Source organism: Medicago sativa, chromosome 7 (assembly GCF_051527215.1).
Source record: "Medicago sativa cultivar Bolivia chromosome 7, Bolivia_mono, whole genome shotgun sequence".
Taxonomy (NCBI): domain Eukaryota; kingdom Viridiplantae; phylum Streptophyta; class Magnoliopsida; order Fabales; family Fabaceae; genus Medicago; species Medicago sativa.
The window spans coordinates 65,360,435-65,377,523 of NC_140755.1; the positions used below are offsets into that span (position 1 = coordinate 65,360,435).

Below are 17,089 nucleotides of genomic sequence, written 5' to 3' on the forward strand. Positions count from 1 at the left end.
ACCATTTCATTTCATGTCTCATATTCTTCATAAGCATTCCCATTTCATTCCATCTCCATCTTATTTCTTGCACTTTAAGTTTCACCAAAGATTAGAATGTAACAATTAGGACTTTTTGTACTTTACTTTCATGCAATTTTAATTTCTTGCAAGACCATAGAATGTAAACTAGGGCATGATGTAATAAGGACAATGGACTCTAATAATGTACACCGACACAAGCACCGACACATGCACACACATCACTATAGTATATAGCTAGAATATGTATGTTTAGATGTATGTTTAGGATTGTATGTTTAGATGAATGTTTAGGCTTTATACTTAGAAAAATCAATTTTTTCCAAAAAAAATATGAACAACTTCACTCAAACCCTTTTTCATAATAAACCTTGGGATCAAAATCTCATTGTATTTTCCCTTTCTTTTTCTTAATCAAATTTTAATGAACTTTAATCATACTTAAGACTATATTTTGCAAATAACTAATTCCACCTCACTCTTTTCATAATCTCATGCCCTTGAGGCCTCTCTCTCTCTCATTCTTCAAAATTCCAATTTTCAAACTTAAAATCAACCAACAAAAACAAAAACATTTTTGGAAGAGAACTACGGTGGATTTGATCCCTTAAACGGGTACGTAGGCAAGGAACAAAAATTCCTTCAATTCAAATAAAATAAAAATTCAAACACATTCTTCTCCCTCCAATTCTTCACTTAGAATACTTTTAGGACTTAATATTTTCAAATAGCATTTAAAAAATAAAGCGCGCGCGTAGAAATTAAAGACGGTTCCTATAGGATACTATAGTCGTTATGGGTGCCTAACACCTTCCCGTAGCGAAAACAACTCCCGGACCTCGATTCTCAAGGGTTTTGCTTACTTTTTCCCTTCCCAAGAAAAAATAAGATATCACCGGTTAAAAAGGTTCAAACGTAATCAATGTTTGACACTCGAAAACCAAGATAAAACAGGTTGTGAGTAGTTGGTTGCAATTTCACTACACACAACCTAACTGCACTCAACTCATTTCCAAATCCTACAATACAGCAAACCAAAATTTTAATCTCATTTAAAAGATTTGTCCACATTTAGTATTTAGTATATGTTTCGAATATGATTACTTTCACATTTGAGTCGTTTGATTTTGATCGGACAGCTATGAGCAACTTGACTACACGCAAGGTGATTGCACTCAATCCATCTTCAAATTCTAGAATGCGGCAAACCAAAATTTGAATCTCATTTCATAGAGTTATCTACATTTAGTATTTAGTATCCTTTGAATAGAATTACTTCCGGTAAAAAAAACTTAAAAAGTTGAGATATGACCAAATCAAACCAATACAAACCATAATAATAGTATTCAATGACATAATTTCAAACTTAACTTGCAAGACTTTTTTTAGAATATTCAAAACTAACATAAGTTTCCTCTTTTACTCATGATACCGGTTGTTACAATGGAATTTGCAAAGAGAAAAATAAATAAATATCTTAGTAACGGCTATAACAACCATATGTTAATGTGGGCCAAATTTTGAAAACCAATGAGAGGGAACAAAGAAAACTTAGGCATCAAGATTTTTGAGTTCGCATTAAAAGCAAAGTTAGCCTTATTCCTTTCTTGCTTTTTCCTTTTGTTGATTTTTCATCTTTAGTTAACTAGTTTTGAAAAATAAAAGTCATATATGTTTAGCAAATGTTTTCTTTTAATTTGAACCCGTTTTAATTCATTGTTTTTTACTAAGCTCAAATTCAAGTTTTGAATGCAAAAGAGTTCAAATTTAAAAGATTGCTTTCGGTTCTCTTAAATGTGATGACCACTGCAGTAGCACAATGACGTGAAACGTATGAGAAATTAAAGAGATATTGGCTACCCTTTGTATTTTGAAATTTGAATTTGATAGTAAAAGTGACGTATATGGAGCTCTAAAAGTATGGACTAATTCCTTATATTGTACTATCTCTAGTATCAGTTTGTTACACGAGAAAATCTTGTGTGGACCAGGACCAAGAATTTTGGTTTGGTCACACACACAAGAATTTGTCTTCTCTCTCTTCTCTTCTCTCTTCTCCATTTTCTCTCTCTTCTCTCTTCTCTCTTCTTTCTTTGTGTGTGACCAAACCAAAATTCTTGGTCCCGGTCCACACAAATGTTTCTCTTGTTACACTTGTGAATTTCCTAGAAAACTAAATATGGACAAGTGAAGGGAGCTATGGTATTTTCAAGTAAAGGTTGTTGCTGTTTTTTTAACCACATGGAAAGTATATTTTTTGAGGAGGGATAACAATTTGATCCATTAATCCACAATTCATTCATTACACAAAATATTTTTAATGGTTGGATCTAATCTATTAATTTGATAATATGGATATGGATCTAAATCATCCAACATTTTTCTAAAATCCAATGGATTACATGCATTTTTAAAAATGAAATCAAATGGATTATATTATTTTATTTTTTAGCCAAAATAGAGTGCAAAAATATCATACAAAATAAATGACATATCAACTATGTTAACCCCTCATCCCTTTCACCTATCAACACTCTACATATATTATTAAAAAGATAAAAAAAAACGAGGGACTCCACCAAAACTCAAGGGGGGTACAAAGTATAAAGATAGTTGCCTTATTAAAAACCTTAAGTGAAAAATTCATTAGGATAAAACCAGATGAAAGAAAAATGATTTCAATGATAAACAAACAACAAATCAACAAAACTTATATCGAGGTAAACTCAATCTATTTCTAATGAAATCATTCAAAACACCGGAAGAACATTGTCCCACCAATGATAACCATCTAATTGAATGCTAGAAAGCCACAATGGGATTATATAACTTGTTTAATGAAGCAAAACATTTGACCATGTGTTGAAACATTCATCTAGTCTCGTTGACGTGTCTAAGTCAAAGGAGAGACACCTACCACAAGAAGGAACACATTATAGTGGTTTTATTCAAGGTAGACAAACTCGAGATCCTAGGCAAGATCGGGGAGGAGTCACAAGATCGTGAATCGGGAGATCATAACACGGATCGTAAGATCCTACCAAATTTACACAAATTGAAATATATAAAATTCCAGCCTGATCAACAAAAATAAATGTAACATATTTAGGTGGAAAAACACTTTTTTTTTGGGAGACAGTGAAATCACTTGACCAATAAACAATAAATTGTATATTAATTATAAATGAATAAAAAAATATTCTTTTACCATTATTATTATGTTTATGGCTTTTTTAAATCACATTATTAATAATTTAATCGTTGAAAAAATAGAGCATTACTAGAAGGTATTCAAAATTAAATTTTAAACTAGAGGGAGAGATAGTAGAGTGCTATGAATTGGGTGAAGGGCATTGGTAAGGTTTCACAATTTAAGGCTAATTGAAAGTTTCCACAAATTATTGCTTAGTTAGGTGTATCGGAAAGGTTGAATAATTAATTGGTTTACTAAGTGACAAAAGAATATTAATTGGTTTTATCTCCAAAAAAGAAAGAATAGTTAATTGGTTTAATGAGGTGACAAAAGAACCGTTTCAGTCACAGAAAAGTCAAAAAATGAACAAAAACCCGGGTCGCGCACCCGACCCGAGGGTCCGAAACTTCAAGGAAGGAAAACGAACAGAATGGATCGCAGATTCCACCGTACCCATGATCTTCCACGGCGATCCAAACTGCGACCACCAAAAAACGATTCTGGCCACTTTCCGGCACGGTCATGGGCTGCAAGAACGCAAACTCGTACGATCCTACGAGTTGGATCGTGAGTTTGTCTACCTTGGTTTTATTTAAGAGAAAGGATATTTGTACAACTTTCTCTCTAATACTCACATTATCTTCTTATTATCTCTCTTCATTTTCCTCTCTCCATTGTTTTTGACCAATGAGAAAAGAAACACCAAGGTTGTCTCAAAAGTTATATCAAAATAGTTGTTCAAATATCATTGCTCTTTATTTAATATCATTTATGGATAAGGATTTTGAGTGTTAAAGGAAGGATTTAGAAACACTCAAAATCCATACATAACATCATGTAAAATTATTATCCGTACATAACATCATGTAAAGTTATGTCCATAAATTTGTTTCTCAAATTAGGTTTTTCCCTGTAATGTCTTGGGTGTGTTTGTTTCAAGTTTACTAAATTTATTCATTGAATAACATTCCTTGGAATATAAAGATGAGAATTTTATTCTAACGTATTTAGAAAAAATATGGTTGGTTAACTTTATAATATTCCTAGGAACCATAAAAATAGGAATTATAATAGGTAACTAAATATGAATTTATTCCCATCTCCATGAGAACTTTATTCCCACCCTTTTCCTTGGGAAAATTTTTCTATTCCCAAGAACATTTTATACCGGGAATAAAATAGTAAACTTGTAGCAAGCATAGACATCTATAACTTGAAACAAACACACTCAAAGTATCACATTGATAACCCCTTATTCACTATTCCGCAAATCGAGTGTTAACTCTCCGAGTTTATCGAGTTTACGTTTTTAAATACCAAAATCGTGTTAACTTCGAGGTAAACTCTATTTCTAGTAAAATCGGAAGTTTTGACGAGTTTGACTGAGTTAACAATCGGTAAACTTCTGTAAACTCGACCGAGTTTACCGAATTTTACGAGTTTACATCTTAAAAAAAAATAAAAAAGGCCCATTTTTTTAAAAACTTAATTCCTTTTCTACAAGCACAAAGACTTAAACGTTTAGGAACTTGTGAAATTTTGCTTTTTTGGATGGTTTAATGGATGACTTAAACTTAGAGACTTATGAAACTTATTATTTTGTGCATTAATTTTTGTATTTTGATGCTAAGTTGAGCATAACGTTTTATTATGGTAGTTTGGTATGATTTGCCTTTGTAATTAAGTCATATTTTGCACTATTGACATATTTACAATATTATATTAGCTTATATATGTCATGCATATAATAAATTTTATATAATTTTAATTTTAGGTAAATTCGTACGAGTTCTCGAGTCGAGTTTACCTAACCTAAACGAGTTGAGGTAAACTCTCGAGTTGCAAAATCTTGTCCTTATTCTCTCAAACATTGTATTCGTTCACCATTCCTTATTGCATTCTTTTTTTAAAAATCATTATCATGTTATATAATTTTAAAATATTATATAATTTGGTTACAATTTGATTTTTATTCATCTTAAGTGTACAAAAAATTACATATGATAGATGATGTGTTGTCATATCATTTAATGAGTATGAAAAAAAATGATATTAGTCTTAAATTCATGGAAAAATTGTATTAAACTCCCTTAAAGTTTGTTGAAATGTAACAAACACCCCCTCTATTTGTCAAAAAGGCAGTAACCTCCCCTCAACACCAATTTTGTTGTGACACCGTTAACATGAAATTAAACAACTGAAAATACAAAAACTTAAATCAAGAGCAAAACCATAGGAGCCATTGGAACCTATAATCCATCCTAAACATTTTGAAAAAACACCCTGTGGCCACGGTATGAGAATATTAGTATATGAGAGCCGATGTGTTGCAAATCACATAACGCCTTTGTGAGCACTGAGCAGGAACTTAAACCTCTTTAGCCATTTTCCTCAAATGCACAAAGAGGTGTGATATATCTCAAACTCAAAGTATCTTACTCTGTTTGGTATTCAATTACATAGATTTAAATAATAGTTTTAGATTCATGATGAACCAAGTAGTGGTGTGGACTACATCCTATTGGTATTTCGCCGTTATGCTTCTTGTGATGAAAAATTCTTACAATTTCCTTCATGTTTTGTATTGTGGGATCTAATCTTTTAGGGAAGAAAGGAGGCAATGTTTCTATACAAGCAAATCAAAATATGCAAGTGTTGGAAAGACTTTTGATTTCCCTTTCTATTTCTTATTTCATCATTAACGGTAATAGAATTGGTGTTGATGGGAGGTTAGTGCCGTTTTAATAAATAGAAGAGGTGTGTGTTACATTTCAACATTCTCAAAGGGAGATCAATATAATTTTCCTTAAATTCATTAAATAATTTTGTAACATACCATTGTACAAATTTTTATATACTAACATCATATATACACTAAATTGATATACTCTCTCTCTCTCTCTCTCTCTCTCTATATATATATATATATATATATATATATATATATATATATATACATACTAGGTTGATTTCGTTATAAAATGACGCGCTACGCAGGGCCGGTCCATAGCCCGTCGAGGCTGGGCTACACCACTGGGTCTCAAAAAATTTGGGGCCCAAAATATTTTTTTAAAATATATAAGACCTAAATAAATAAGTTATATATTAAGAAGGTTAAGGAGTTAAGATTGTGGTTCTATGGTTCAGTGGTAAAGGTTAAAGCATTTTGTTGCAAGCTCTTTGGTTCGTTCAACACCTACCGAGTTACTACTTTTTTAATAATAATTATTAATTATTTTAGTCAATTATTTTTCTCTACATTGCCTTACTGTTTTTTGGGTCCATGTTCTTAATTAACAAAAAAAAAGGCTTGCATCTTTAAGTAACATACAATTGATGTCTTTTAACAAATTTTGAATGTTATTTATAATTTACATAAAAAAATTGTTTCTATGGTGTTTTATATTAGGGGTCAACTTTTAAAATCAAAACGGGGCCTTTAAATTATTCAAGACAGTCCTGGTACTACGGTGCTATTTAATTTAATGGGAATAAAGATTTTCTATATTAACAAATAGTATAAACAAGGTCAGAATCCTAGATATTTTTTTGCCATAAATAGAGTATCCTCCACGTACAACTTGCCATACTAATCTTCCGTTGTTGCATGCGCAAACTGAATTTGAAATCAGAACCTTGGTTAAATCCTAGAACTTTTTAAACAAGGAGAAATCATATAGATTGCATATATCTAATATGACACGAAAATTTAAACATAAACTAAAATGACAAACAAATAGTTTATATATTTCTTCTTAAATCCCCATTTAATCTATTTTGAAGCAGCAAGACTTTCTAAACGAGCTTTGTAGAAAGCCAAATAAGTTTCTTTGGGAGGGAGTTTTTCCTTGACAATTGGGTGGTTATTGAAGTTTTGGCTCCAATTGAATAGCTTGGGAAATTTCTCACTAGTGAACAACTTCAATCCCATTGCTTCTTGTAATGCTATGAAGGCTGCAGTAATGTCAACAATGCCAATCTCGTCCCCACCAAAGAATTTGTCCTTGAGCTCATTCTCGAGAAATTGAAGAGCCACTTCCATTTCCTCAATAGCATTCTCACGTTCTTTCTCGGCAAGAGTGAAAGCAACTTTCGCATAACATTCAAACACTGTCCTCACAAATTAAACTAATTATTAAAATTATACATGTTAAAAGAAAAAAATATATATGCTATGCACAGAGTTTTTATTTTTATTTTTTAAGGAATGTTATACATTTAGTTAGTTGCAGTATAAGTAGATAAATTAATTTATATTTTGGAAGTTTTTATAAAAAAAATTAGAAGAATAACCAAAGATATGTGTATACTCATAATTAATTTTCTACACTCCCTCAACAACTTATTTTGTTTTTATCTTTCTCTTCATATCACATTATCAACTTATCATATCTATCACACCACTTCATCATGTCTCTTTATCTCTTACGATGTATGCACCCCAAAGGTACACAAAATATTTTCCTATGTCAATATAACTAAGTTTGAGCTCAATTTAAGGAACCCTTTTCAAGGAAAGAGTGCTTTTTTTTTTTTTATAAATATAAGAGAGAATTAAAAATTAATAAAAAATTAAAGGTCACAATGAGGGGATATCTTCGCCCCTAAATATAAGATCTTTTTGGGAATTTTTTGTCCCTTTTTATAAGACCTTTTTTGTATTTTCAATTACATTAATTTCTTTTTATCATACTCATGTTTATTTTACATCTTTTTCATCAATCAACAATAAATAGTATCTTAATCCCTAAGATAAAATAGTACCTTCATGTGGTTGAAGGGGAAACATGTCAGTCTTCCCCTCAATTACCATGGTTGGTGGCTTAGTCCGTTCTCTATTCTAGGCATATGCTAGTTGCTTCTCTCCTTTTTCTGGTTGCCTTTTGGTGCTTTGGCGTTTGCCTTGTAAATATTATTCAGACTTGTTTTCAGGTGTTTCTACCTTTGCACACCTTGTGCTAGAAAGGCCTATTTGATGTGGTAATATAATTCATTTTAGTCTCTTCAAAAAAAAAAACAAGGTCTAAAGACACACCTATGATCTCAAATATACGAACTTGGACTAGGAAAACACTTGTTGAATCACAAATTATTTAGGCTCGCACAAAAATGATTTAAAAATTGTAAAAGAAAATAATAATAATAATAATAATAATAATAATAATAATATATGAATAGGTTAAAAATTCACATTAATTTATGTTTGGTTAAAAAATTCTTTTGTTTTTTAAGAGATTTTTTTAATTTTTTAAACTTTCATGCAAAGACTCATGACATGACTTAAAAGCAAAGACTAAAATTGTAGGAAAAAAACTTTTGGAGAACTAAAAGTCGAAGGAAACTTTTAGGTGACTAAAACGAAAAATTAAAATATTTATATAAATCAAAAACATATTCAATCCATAATTACATAACATATTTTATGTCGATGTCTAAATGGTTTTTATTCGAGGCTGTGAGCATTCAAATATTTCTCCTTGTACTAGAGTTACACAAAGAAAAATAGAAGAGTGGAGTAATTTTTTTTAATAAAGTAGTTTAGTGATTAGATATTGATCTATTAAAGTGAATAAATGAGAAATCTGATATTCGAACCCCGACTAGCATAATTCAATGTTTTTACCATCTAAGTTATGCTAAAGGGAATATGGCAGAGTAAATATTAGCTTATCATCCACACATACCCACATATACGGATCAAAGAACTAAGCAGAAAATATTAGAAGAGGAGAGAAATTACCTTATCATCTATGAACTTGGTCCAGAAACGAGCCAAGGCTCTTTTGTAAGGATCTGAAGGCAATATTGGATTTTGTTTCCAAGTTTCATCAATATACTCGAGAATAACAAGGGATTCTGATATAGGCTTATCATTATGAACTAATACAGGAACCTTCTTATAAACAGGGTTGTAATTTTTGAGGGTATCACTCAAGTTCCCCCACTTTTCTTCCACATACTTGTATTCGACTCCCTTCAATTTTAGAGCAATCTCCACCCTTGTTACAAATGGACTTTCCACCAATCCAAAAAGGGTTACCTCTTCCTTGTTTGATGTCATCGTTGCTCTTCAATCCTTTACTTAAAACAACTGTTTTTGGATCATCTAAGATCTACTTTTATATAGAGCCAGGAATATATTTTTGACAATTATAGACAAAATTTTTATTCAACACAAATGATAAGTCAAACTACACCGTATTAATTAATTTTTAATTACAAATGTGGAAGGAAATGTAAATCGTTTTTGATACGCAACGATTTATTCGAAGGAAATGTAAAGTAGACGCGTGTGTTGTGTTAACTTCATTTGACTAGATGGTTGAATCAGAAGAGGAAATAAAGGTAATTGGACTAGCGACTTGTAATATTTTATTTGATCGACTAACAAGATCTCACTCAACACTGATTTGGCTATGTACGTCAGTTCAACTTGTCCTCACTCAACATTGGTTTAACTATTCAAGTCACGTTAGCTCAGCTCGTCCGCACTCAACATTGTTTTGACAGTTCAAATCATGTCAACTCAGTCTGTCCTCACTCAACACTGGTTTGATTGTTCAAGTAATGCAAGCTCATATCGTTCTTAGTCAACATTGGTTTAATTGTTCAAGTGACATAAACCATGTCGAGCTCGTCCGAAACTGGACTATTCAGATAAACTTGTTGTGATCCCATTCAAATTACGCATGCCCTGATTCCACGTGTCTTGTACGGACGACCAACGTCTCTGAAAAGCGCGTCTCAATTTTATGTGCCCCGTTATGGACGAGTTGCAGCCTACTTCACGCGTGACCGTACTCGAGCCAGACAACCATTGAGAAGCTCTGTATCACAACTTAATGGGCTTGAAATTCCACTTGGGACATTTCAGAGTGCTCTTGAAATTCCACTTGGGACATTTCACTGAGCAACTCACCAGTTGTTATTATCTTGTGTTTACATACGTGAACAGTAATCAAATATATATAAATATATATATATATATATATGCGAAAATTACAAATGGAAAGCAAACGAACAACAAGCTGTGCCGCTAAGTCTTTTTGAATGATAAAATCATTCTTTGTAAACATAACATTTAGACCTAGGAGAAATTACATTACTATATATATTTCTCCAATTCTTTGTTTTATTTATACAATTGATCTTTATTTTAATTTAGATTTAGGGTGTATTTGATCTCCTAAAAAATAAAAGACAAGACATGACAAGTTCAATTGTATAATGTTTGATTCGTAAGACTATTTCAGGGGGTAAGATAGATTGGAGGTAAAGGACATAACAAAAACTAAATTTTTTGTCCCTCGCTAAACTACAACACAACTTTTTTTCTCACGTAGAAGTTGTCTAAAACACCAAAATTTTCTTGTCCATAAAAAAATAAAAAATTATTCATTATCATAAAAGATTGTCATGTGTTGTTATGTCTTGAGTTGTGCTATTTTGTATGGTACTTATTGTTTAGCAGATCAAACACACTCTTAAACATTGGTCTTTTTTTTTTAAGGTTTTTCTTTAATTGTCATTATCATAGAAATAATCGGGGGATTACTGCAAGATGTGTAGACGTTTACCTATAAGCATTATTGTGAATATGGAACTCAATCAAACTAATAAATTTAGACATATGGAGCATGTATCAATAGCAACCAAAAACCAAACAGTTACACGCAACAACAACATATCTAGATTTAATCTAGCAACCAAATGTAAATCAAAATCAAAATTGAACCAAAGAACATCATGATAAAAGGAGTAGAGAATAAAGAACAACACATCAAGAATTTGTCCGTCTAGCTCGACCCAACAATGTCCTACGTCAAGAGGAGAGAGATCTCACACTTCACCAATAAAGAATTTCTTTACAAAGAGATACAAAATAGTTACTATAAGTTAGCTTCATCAAGTCTTTGAGAGAAGTCTTAATTTCTACCCTTTTCTTGAATTTGTTACGTGATCAAGAGACTCAATGATTTCCCTACCCAATATGTTTACAAATTGTTTTCTAACTCTAGAATCTAACCCCAAAATGAACCAACCATTGACAAAAAAAAAAAAATTAAATCATTTTTGTTATAAAAGCGACATGTTTATTTTCTTTATTATTAACAAGAATAGTACATAAGAGGATAAAACAAGGAGAAATAGTAGATATTGTAAAAATAAAGGGAGAAATAGTAGATTGCATATATCTATTTTGACATGAAAATTCAAACAAAAACCAAACTGAGAAACAAGTAGATTAAACATTTATCCTAAATCACCCAAATAAATATAACCTTAAACTAATTTATTTTGAAGCAGCAAGAATTTCAGAACGAGATCTTTCGAAGGACAAGAGGGTTTCTTGTCTAGGAGGCAATTTTTCCTTGACAATTGGATGATTGTTCAAGTCTTGGCTCCAATTGTATAACTTTGGAAATTTCTCACTAGTGAACAACTTCAGTCCTATTACTTCTTGTACAATGGGGAGCCAAAAAGATATGAAGACTCCAGTAATGTCAACAAGGCCAATCTCTTCTCCGCCAAAGAACTTGTCCTTGAGCTCATCCTCAAGAAATTGAAGAGCCACTTCTGTTTCCTCAATACCCATCTCAAGCTCTTTCTCATCAAGAGTGAATGAAACTTTTTGTATAGCATCAAACCACTAGTCTCACAAATTAAGGTAATTATTAAAATCATAAGAATTAAAATATTATATATATATATATATATATATATATATATATATATATATATATATATATATATATATATATATAGGGATTTGCTAGAACACACCCACTAGTTTTTATGTGGGAGTGTTTTAGCAAGCTACACCTTAAGGTGTACTCCCTCCGGTCATTATTATAAGCAAATTTCTACTTTTTAGATTCATTCAATAAATGATGTATATGGTCTACATTGTAGGCCACATACATCATCTATTAAATGAACCTAAAAAGTTAAAATTTGCTTATAATAGTGACCGGAAGGAGTATTTAACTACTTTTTAGTTATAACTTGCTAAAACACACCTTCTAAAAAATAAGTGGGTGTATCCTAGCAAATGCCTATAGGAGTTGCTAACATACACCCACTTATTTTTTTAGAAGGTGTGTTTTAGCAACTTTCACCTTAAGGTGTATTTAACAACTTTTTAGTTATATCTTTGCTAAAACACACCTTAATAAAAACTAGTGGGTGTATCCTAGCAAATCCCATATATATATATATATATATATATATATATATATATATATATATATATTGGTATAAATTTACCAACTCTTTGTTTTACCGTCTCTAAAAACATTTCTTCGACTTTTTGTCCCTTAAAAGTTTTTCATCTTCACTTTTGGTCATTCCTTTTAAGTAAACACATGAATTAAATATAAATTTTTATATTTTTTGCGATTAAAAATTCATATTTAATTCATGTTTTGTTAAAAAATTCTTTTTTTTTGAAGAGATTTTTACAATGTTCTACACATTTTCATTGAAAAATACAAAGGCCACTCATGATTTGTCTTAAAAATAATAAGAAGCAAAAGTGGTGATTGAAAATTTTATAAAGACTAAAAGTCGAAGGAAAATTTTAGAGGGACCAAAACGAAAAGTTGGTGTATTTATAGGAACCAAAACATATTTAACTGTATATATGTGTGTGTATGTCCTCTCAAAGAAAAAATGTATGTGTTTGTGAAGTTGGATTAGAGTTACACAAACAAAAATAAAGAGAGGGAGGTCATTTACCTTGCCATCTATGAAGTTTGACCAGAAACGATCCGAGGCTCTTTTGTAAGGATCAGAAGGCAGTATAGGGTTTTGTTTCCAAGTCTCATCAATATATTCAATAATCACAAGGGACTCTGATAGGGGCATATCATTATGAACTAATACAGGAACTTTTTTATAAACAGGGTTGTATTTGATGAGTGTATCACTTAAATTCCCAAACTTTTCTACCTCATATTTGTATTCAACTCCCTTCAATGTTAGAGCAATCTCCACCCTGCACACAAATGGACTTCCCTTCATTCCAAAAAGCTTCAACTCTTCCTTATTTGATGCCATCGTAGTGCTTAAGATTTTTACTCTTTGATTGATTCCTAAGATCTACTTTTATTTATATATAGAACATGGATTTTTATTCAACAAAAAATGGAAGTCAAATAGGAAAACTATATTCAATTAAAAAGATTATAAAATTGTACTTAAGCAAACTAATCTTTCGATACACGCGTAGAGACACCATAAATGGCTTGATCATACCCCAAATAATTTTTATATGAACACATACACAAATGAAAAAAAAATATTAAAAGAAGGGAGTCTATCCATTATAAAATATATATGTAACAGTGGGTCAAAGTTTGGATTAAATTTTGAATTAAATATACATCAATTTTGCCCGATTCACCTTAGCTTATATTTTGCAACGGATCGGAGGGAGTGAGACTTAAAGAATTAATGGATAAACAGTGATGCAAGGGATTACGTACAATGAGTGTTGAGAAAGTTTAGGGCAAACAAAACCGTATCGGTTTTATCCTTAGACGCAACTACTCTCTATAAAGACTCAGCATCTTCAACTGAGAATCTTTTTTCAATAGAGACTCCATTCTATTAAGAATTTTATTAGAGAAAAATAAATAGATCCCTATTAGTTACCATTCATCCATATAAGGATCATTTACGTGGGTTAGATTATTTGGAAAGAACGCAACTTGCGTGTTTTTCACCGCAAGGAGAATAACATACACGTTATTTGTAAAAAGTGTAAGTTTTAGTCATACTGATGGTTTAAAGTGAAATACGTTTTGTTTGAAGTTGATTACCAATTATAGAAGCTTGATCCTATTAACTGTTTGATTGCAGTTACCTAGCTTGTTTGTTCTGTTTTTTCATTTTGCTACTGTAATTCCTTGTACTTTAAATCTTTGACAGGCGTTCTTCAGTACACCTTGTGCTGAAGTAGTATGTGTTGGTTTGTTAATATATCTGTGCTCTTTTTGACCTTTAAAAAAGAAAAAAAAAAGATTCAATGACTGAAATAGGAAAGAGAATAGATAAAGTTGGTCTCACTATCTTAAATTTATGTGATTTTTCTTTTTTAAGGAAAATTTATGTGACTCTTGTTATCTTCAAATTCTTTTTACTATTTATTTTCAAAATGCACGCATTAAAGTACATACCAGTGAGATTTATTTAAGAGCTTTTTTTAGTTTAGATTAATTACACCATAGATATTTTAAGTTATTTAATATAATAAGTTGATCTTTAAAAAAAAAAATCGTACTACATGCATCTTTTAAGTTATTTAATTGTTACAAGTTAGTCCAATAAGTTTTTCGTACCATTTAGGTCCTTTAAATTATTTAATTGTAACTTAACTTACATTTTTAAAATCTGAAATTCCTTAGATTGTTACAGTTAAATGACCTAAGCGGTACGAAAAAACTTAAATGACCAATGTTTTACAATTAAATAACTTAAATGATTGTGTAATTTAGCCAGTTTCCTATAGTATATTCCAGTTTCGGTCGGGTGCGGGTTCGGATGGGCCAATTCTTAACCTCCGTTCCTAACCGTGTAGAACCATATGAACCCGATTCTTCGGGTTATCTGACCCGTAATCCGACTAGACCCGTCAATTTCTTCCAATTTCGGTTCGGACTGTGCGGGTCCGGACAGGTCCCGGGTTTTTGTCCACCCCTACTCATAAGGTCCTCTTTGATAAATAATTTGATTAAGCTTTAATGCAACAAAAGGTTGTCATATACTCCTTCAAAAAAAAAGGTTGTCATATACTATCTTTATTGCTTTTTATAAGTCTTTTATTTTTTTCTAAATATATTAAGAAAAACAATCATGTAAGTTCAACTTAGATAGTAAAAAATTGCATCGAGACCTCTGATATGTAGTAACGTGGGTTTTACTTGCAATTTTCATGTTCTCAGCATTATAGTGTGTGAATTTTGCTAATAGACTTTCTAAAACCTAAAAGTAAAGAAAAAAAATAAAGAAAAACATGATGTGTATTTGATATTTCTATTTGAATTTGAACTAGTATAGAACACGTCTATCGCACGTGTAACTTTGTCTGCAATAATTTTATTTTTTTTACAGAAAGTTAACAATATCCATTCTTTTAATTCGATAGAGTCGATCAATACAATAAAAATTTAAAGTCGCTAAAACCAAAAACGATGAATTTGCAAACAAACTCACATCATCCATGTTAATAGTATAAAACGACAGAGTACCTATGCCAACAAATATGACTTTATTGAAAGCCGATCTTTTAGATGAAGTTATTTGCCTCTCTCTAGCAAACTTTTCTCTGACTTCTCTCTAAGCCAACAACAACCACCGCAGATCCACTCTCCATATCCAAACACTCCTTTTTTCAAAACACCGTTTATAATTTTCAAACATTAGCGGAATAAAAAGAGCGGAAAGACGGACACGTGAGTGCCCATCTTTTCGCTAATTTTTTTTAGAGGAAATTCTATTTTATTTATACAATTTATCTTTATTTTAATTTAGATTTAGAGTGTATTCGATCTACTAAAAATGAATGACAAGACATGACAAGTTCAACTATATAATGTTTAATTTGTAAAACTGTTTCAAGGGCAAGGTAGATTGGAGGCAAGGGACATGACTACAACTGAATTTCTTGTCCCTCATTAAACTACAACACAAATTTTTGTCCTCACGTAGAAGTTGTCTAAACACCAAAATTTTCACGTCCATTAAAAAACCAAAAATTATTCAGTATATCTTGTGTTGTCATGTTCTGTATAGTACTTGTTTGGCATATCAAACATACTCTTAAATATTGGTCTTTTTTTAAGGTTTTTCTTTAATTGTCATTATCATATAAATGATCCGGAGATTGCCTCAAGATGTGTAGACGTTTACCTATAAGTATTATTGTGAATATGGAACTCAATCAAACTAATAAATTTAGACATCTGAAGCAAGTATCAATAGCAACCAACAACCAAACAGTTACATGTAACAACAACATATCTAGATCTAATCTAGCAACCAGATGTAAATCAAAATTGAACCAAAGAACATCATGATAAAAGGAGTAGAGAATAAAGAACAACACATCAAGAATTTGTCCAGCTAGCTCAACCCAACAATGTTCTACGTCAAGAGGAGAGAGATCTCCACTTCACCAATAAAAAGTTTCTTTACAAAGAGATACAAAATAATTAATATAAGTTAGCTTCAGCAAGTCTTCGAGAGAAGTCTTAATTTCGACCATTTTCTTGAATCTCTTCTGTGACCAAGAGACACAATGATTCCCTTATCCAATGTGTTTACAAATTGTTTTTCAACTCCAGAATCTAACCCCAAAATGAACCAACCATTAGCCTTTGATTTTCTAAAGATCTCCTCTTTTGGTCTCTTAAAATTCACCAAAGTTTCTCACAAAGACTCAACCGCTCATGCGTTTCCCAATTTTCCCAAACCATAAATCTCTCCCAAAAGGCATCGACCCTTTCCCAAGATCATCATCTTTTTGTTCCGCAAGATATATTGTGACATTATTATACAAAAAAAAAAAATTTGTCCATGTAAATATAATTCAGTTAATATGTACATTTCAATATGTAGGGACCAAAGTTTAAACCTCAGATTTCTTAAAAATTGTGGGTGAGCCTAACTAAACCCCACAAAATCGGATTGTGAGGTGAGGATTGCTCCTACTTATAAACACATGTTCATGACATCTTTTGTTTGATGTGAGACTCTTTAACACACCCCTCACGACCACAAGTTTGGTTCGTGGACATAAATGATGGGTGACCCGATAGCGGAAACCTGATAGCATGTGACCTAACAGATCTTAATGGAGGCTCTGATACCGTG

At 31.4% G+C, this 17,089-nt stretch overlaps 1 protein-coding gene and 1 pseudogene across 2 annotated transcripts; both read right to left on the reverse strand.

Moving 5' to 3' along the window:
- Positions 1-6,734: 6,734 nt before the first annotated feature.
- Positions 6,735-9,344, reverse strand: LOC146907738 (putative glutathione S-transferase; annotated as a pseudogene). The gene is made up of 2 exons (XR_015020301.1): positions 8,955-9,344; positions 6,735-7,324 (listed from the first exon to the last, which is right to left on the reverse strand). The product of XR_015020301.1 is annotated as a putative glutathione S-transferase (transcript).
- A 1,940-nt stretch (positions 9,345-11,284) lies between these two features.
- Positions 11,285-13,312, reverse strand: LOC146907739 (putative glutathione S-transferase). The gene is made up of 2 exons (XM_085729627.1): positions 12,953-13,312; positions 11,285-11,864 (listed from the first exon to the last, which is right to left on the reverse strand). The coding sequence occupies exons 1-2, from the start codon at positions 13,271-13,273 to the stop codon at positions 11,508-11,510; spliced, it is 678 nt and encodes a 225-aa protein (XP_085585753.1). The 5' UTR covers positions 13,274-13,312; the 3' UTR covers positions 11,285-11,507.
- Between the last annotated feature and the right edge of the window lie 3,777 nt (positions 13,313-17,089).

What these genes read in the sequence shown, in the direction of transcription:
- LOC146907739 (XM_085729627.1), bottom strand. Translation starts at nt 13,273, where the DNA reads ATGGCATCAAATAAGGAAGAGTTGAAGCTTTTTGGAATGAAGGGAAGT. An exon ending in CAAACTTCATAGATGGCAAG is followed by an intron (nt 11,865 to 12,952) that starts GTAAATGACCTC and finishes TTGTGAGACTAG; the next exon opens with TGGTTTGATGCTATACAAAA.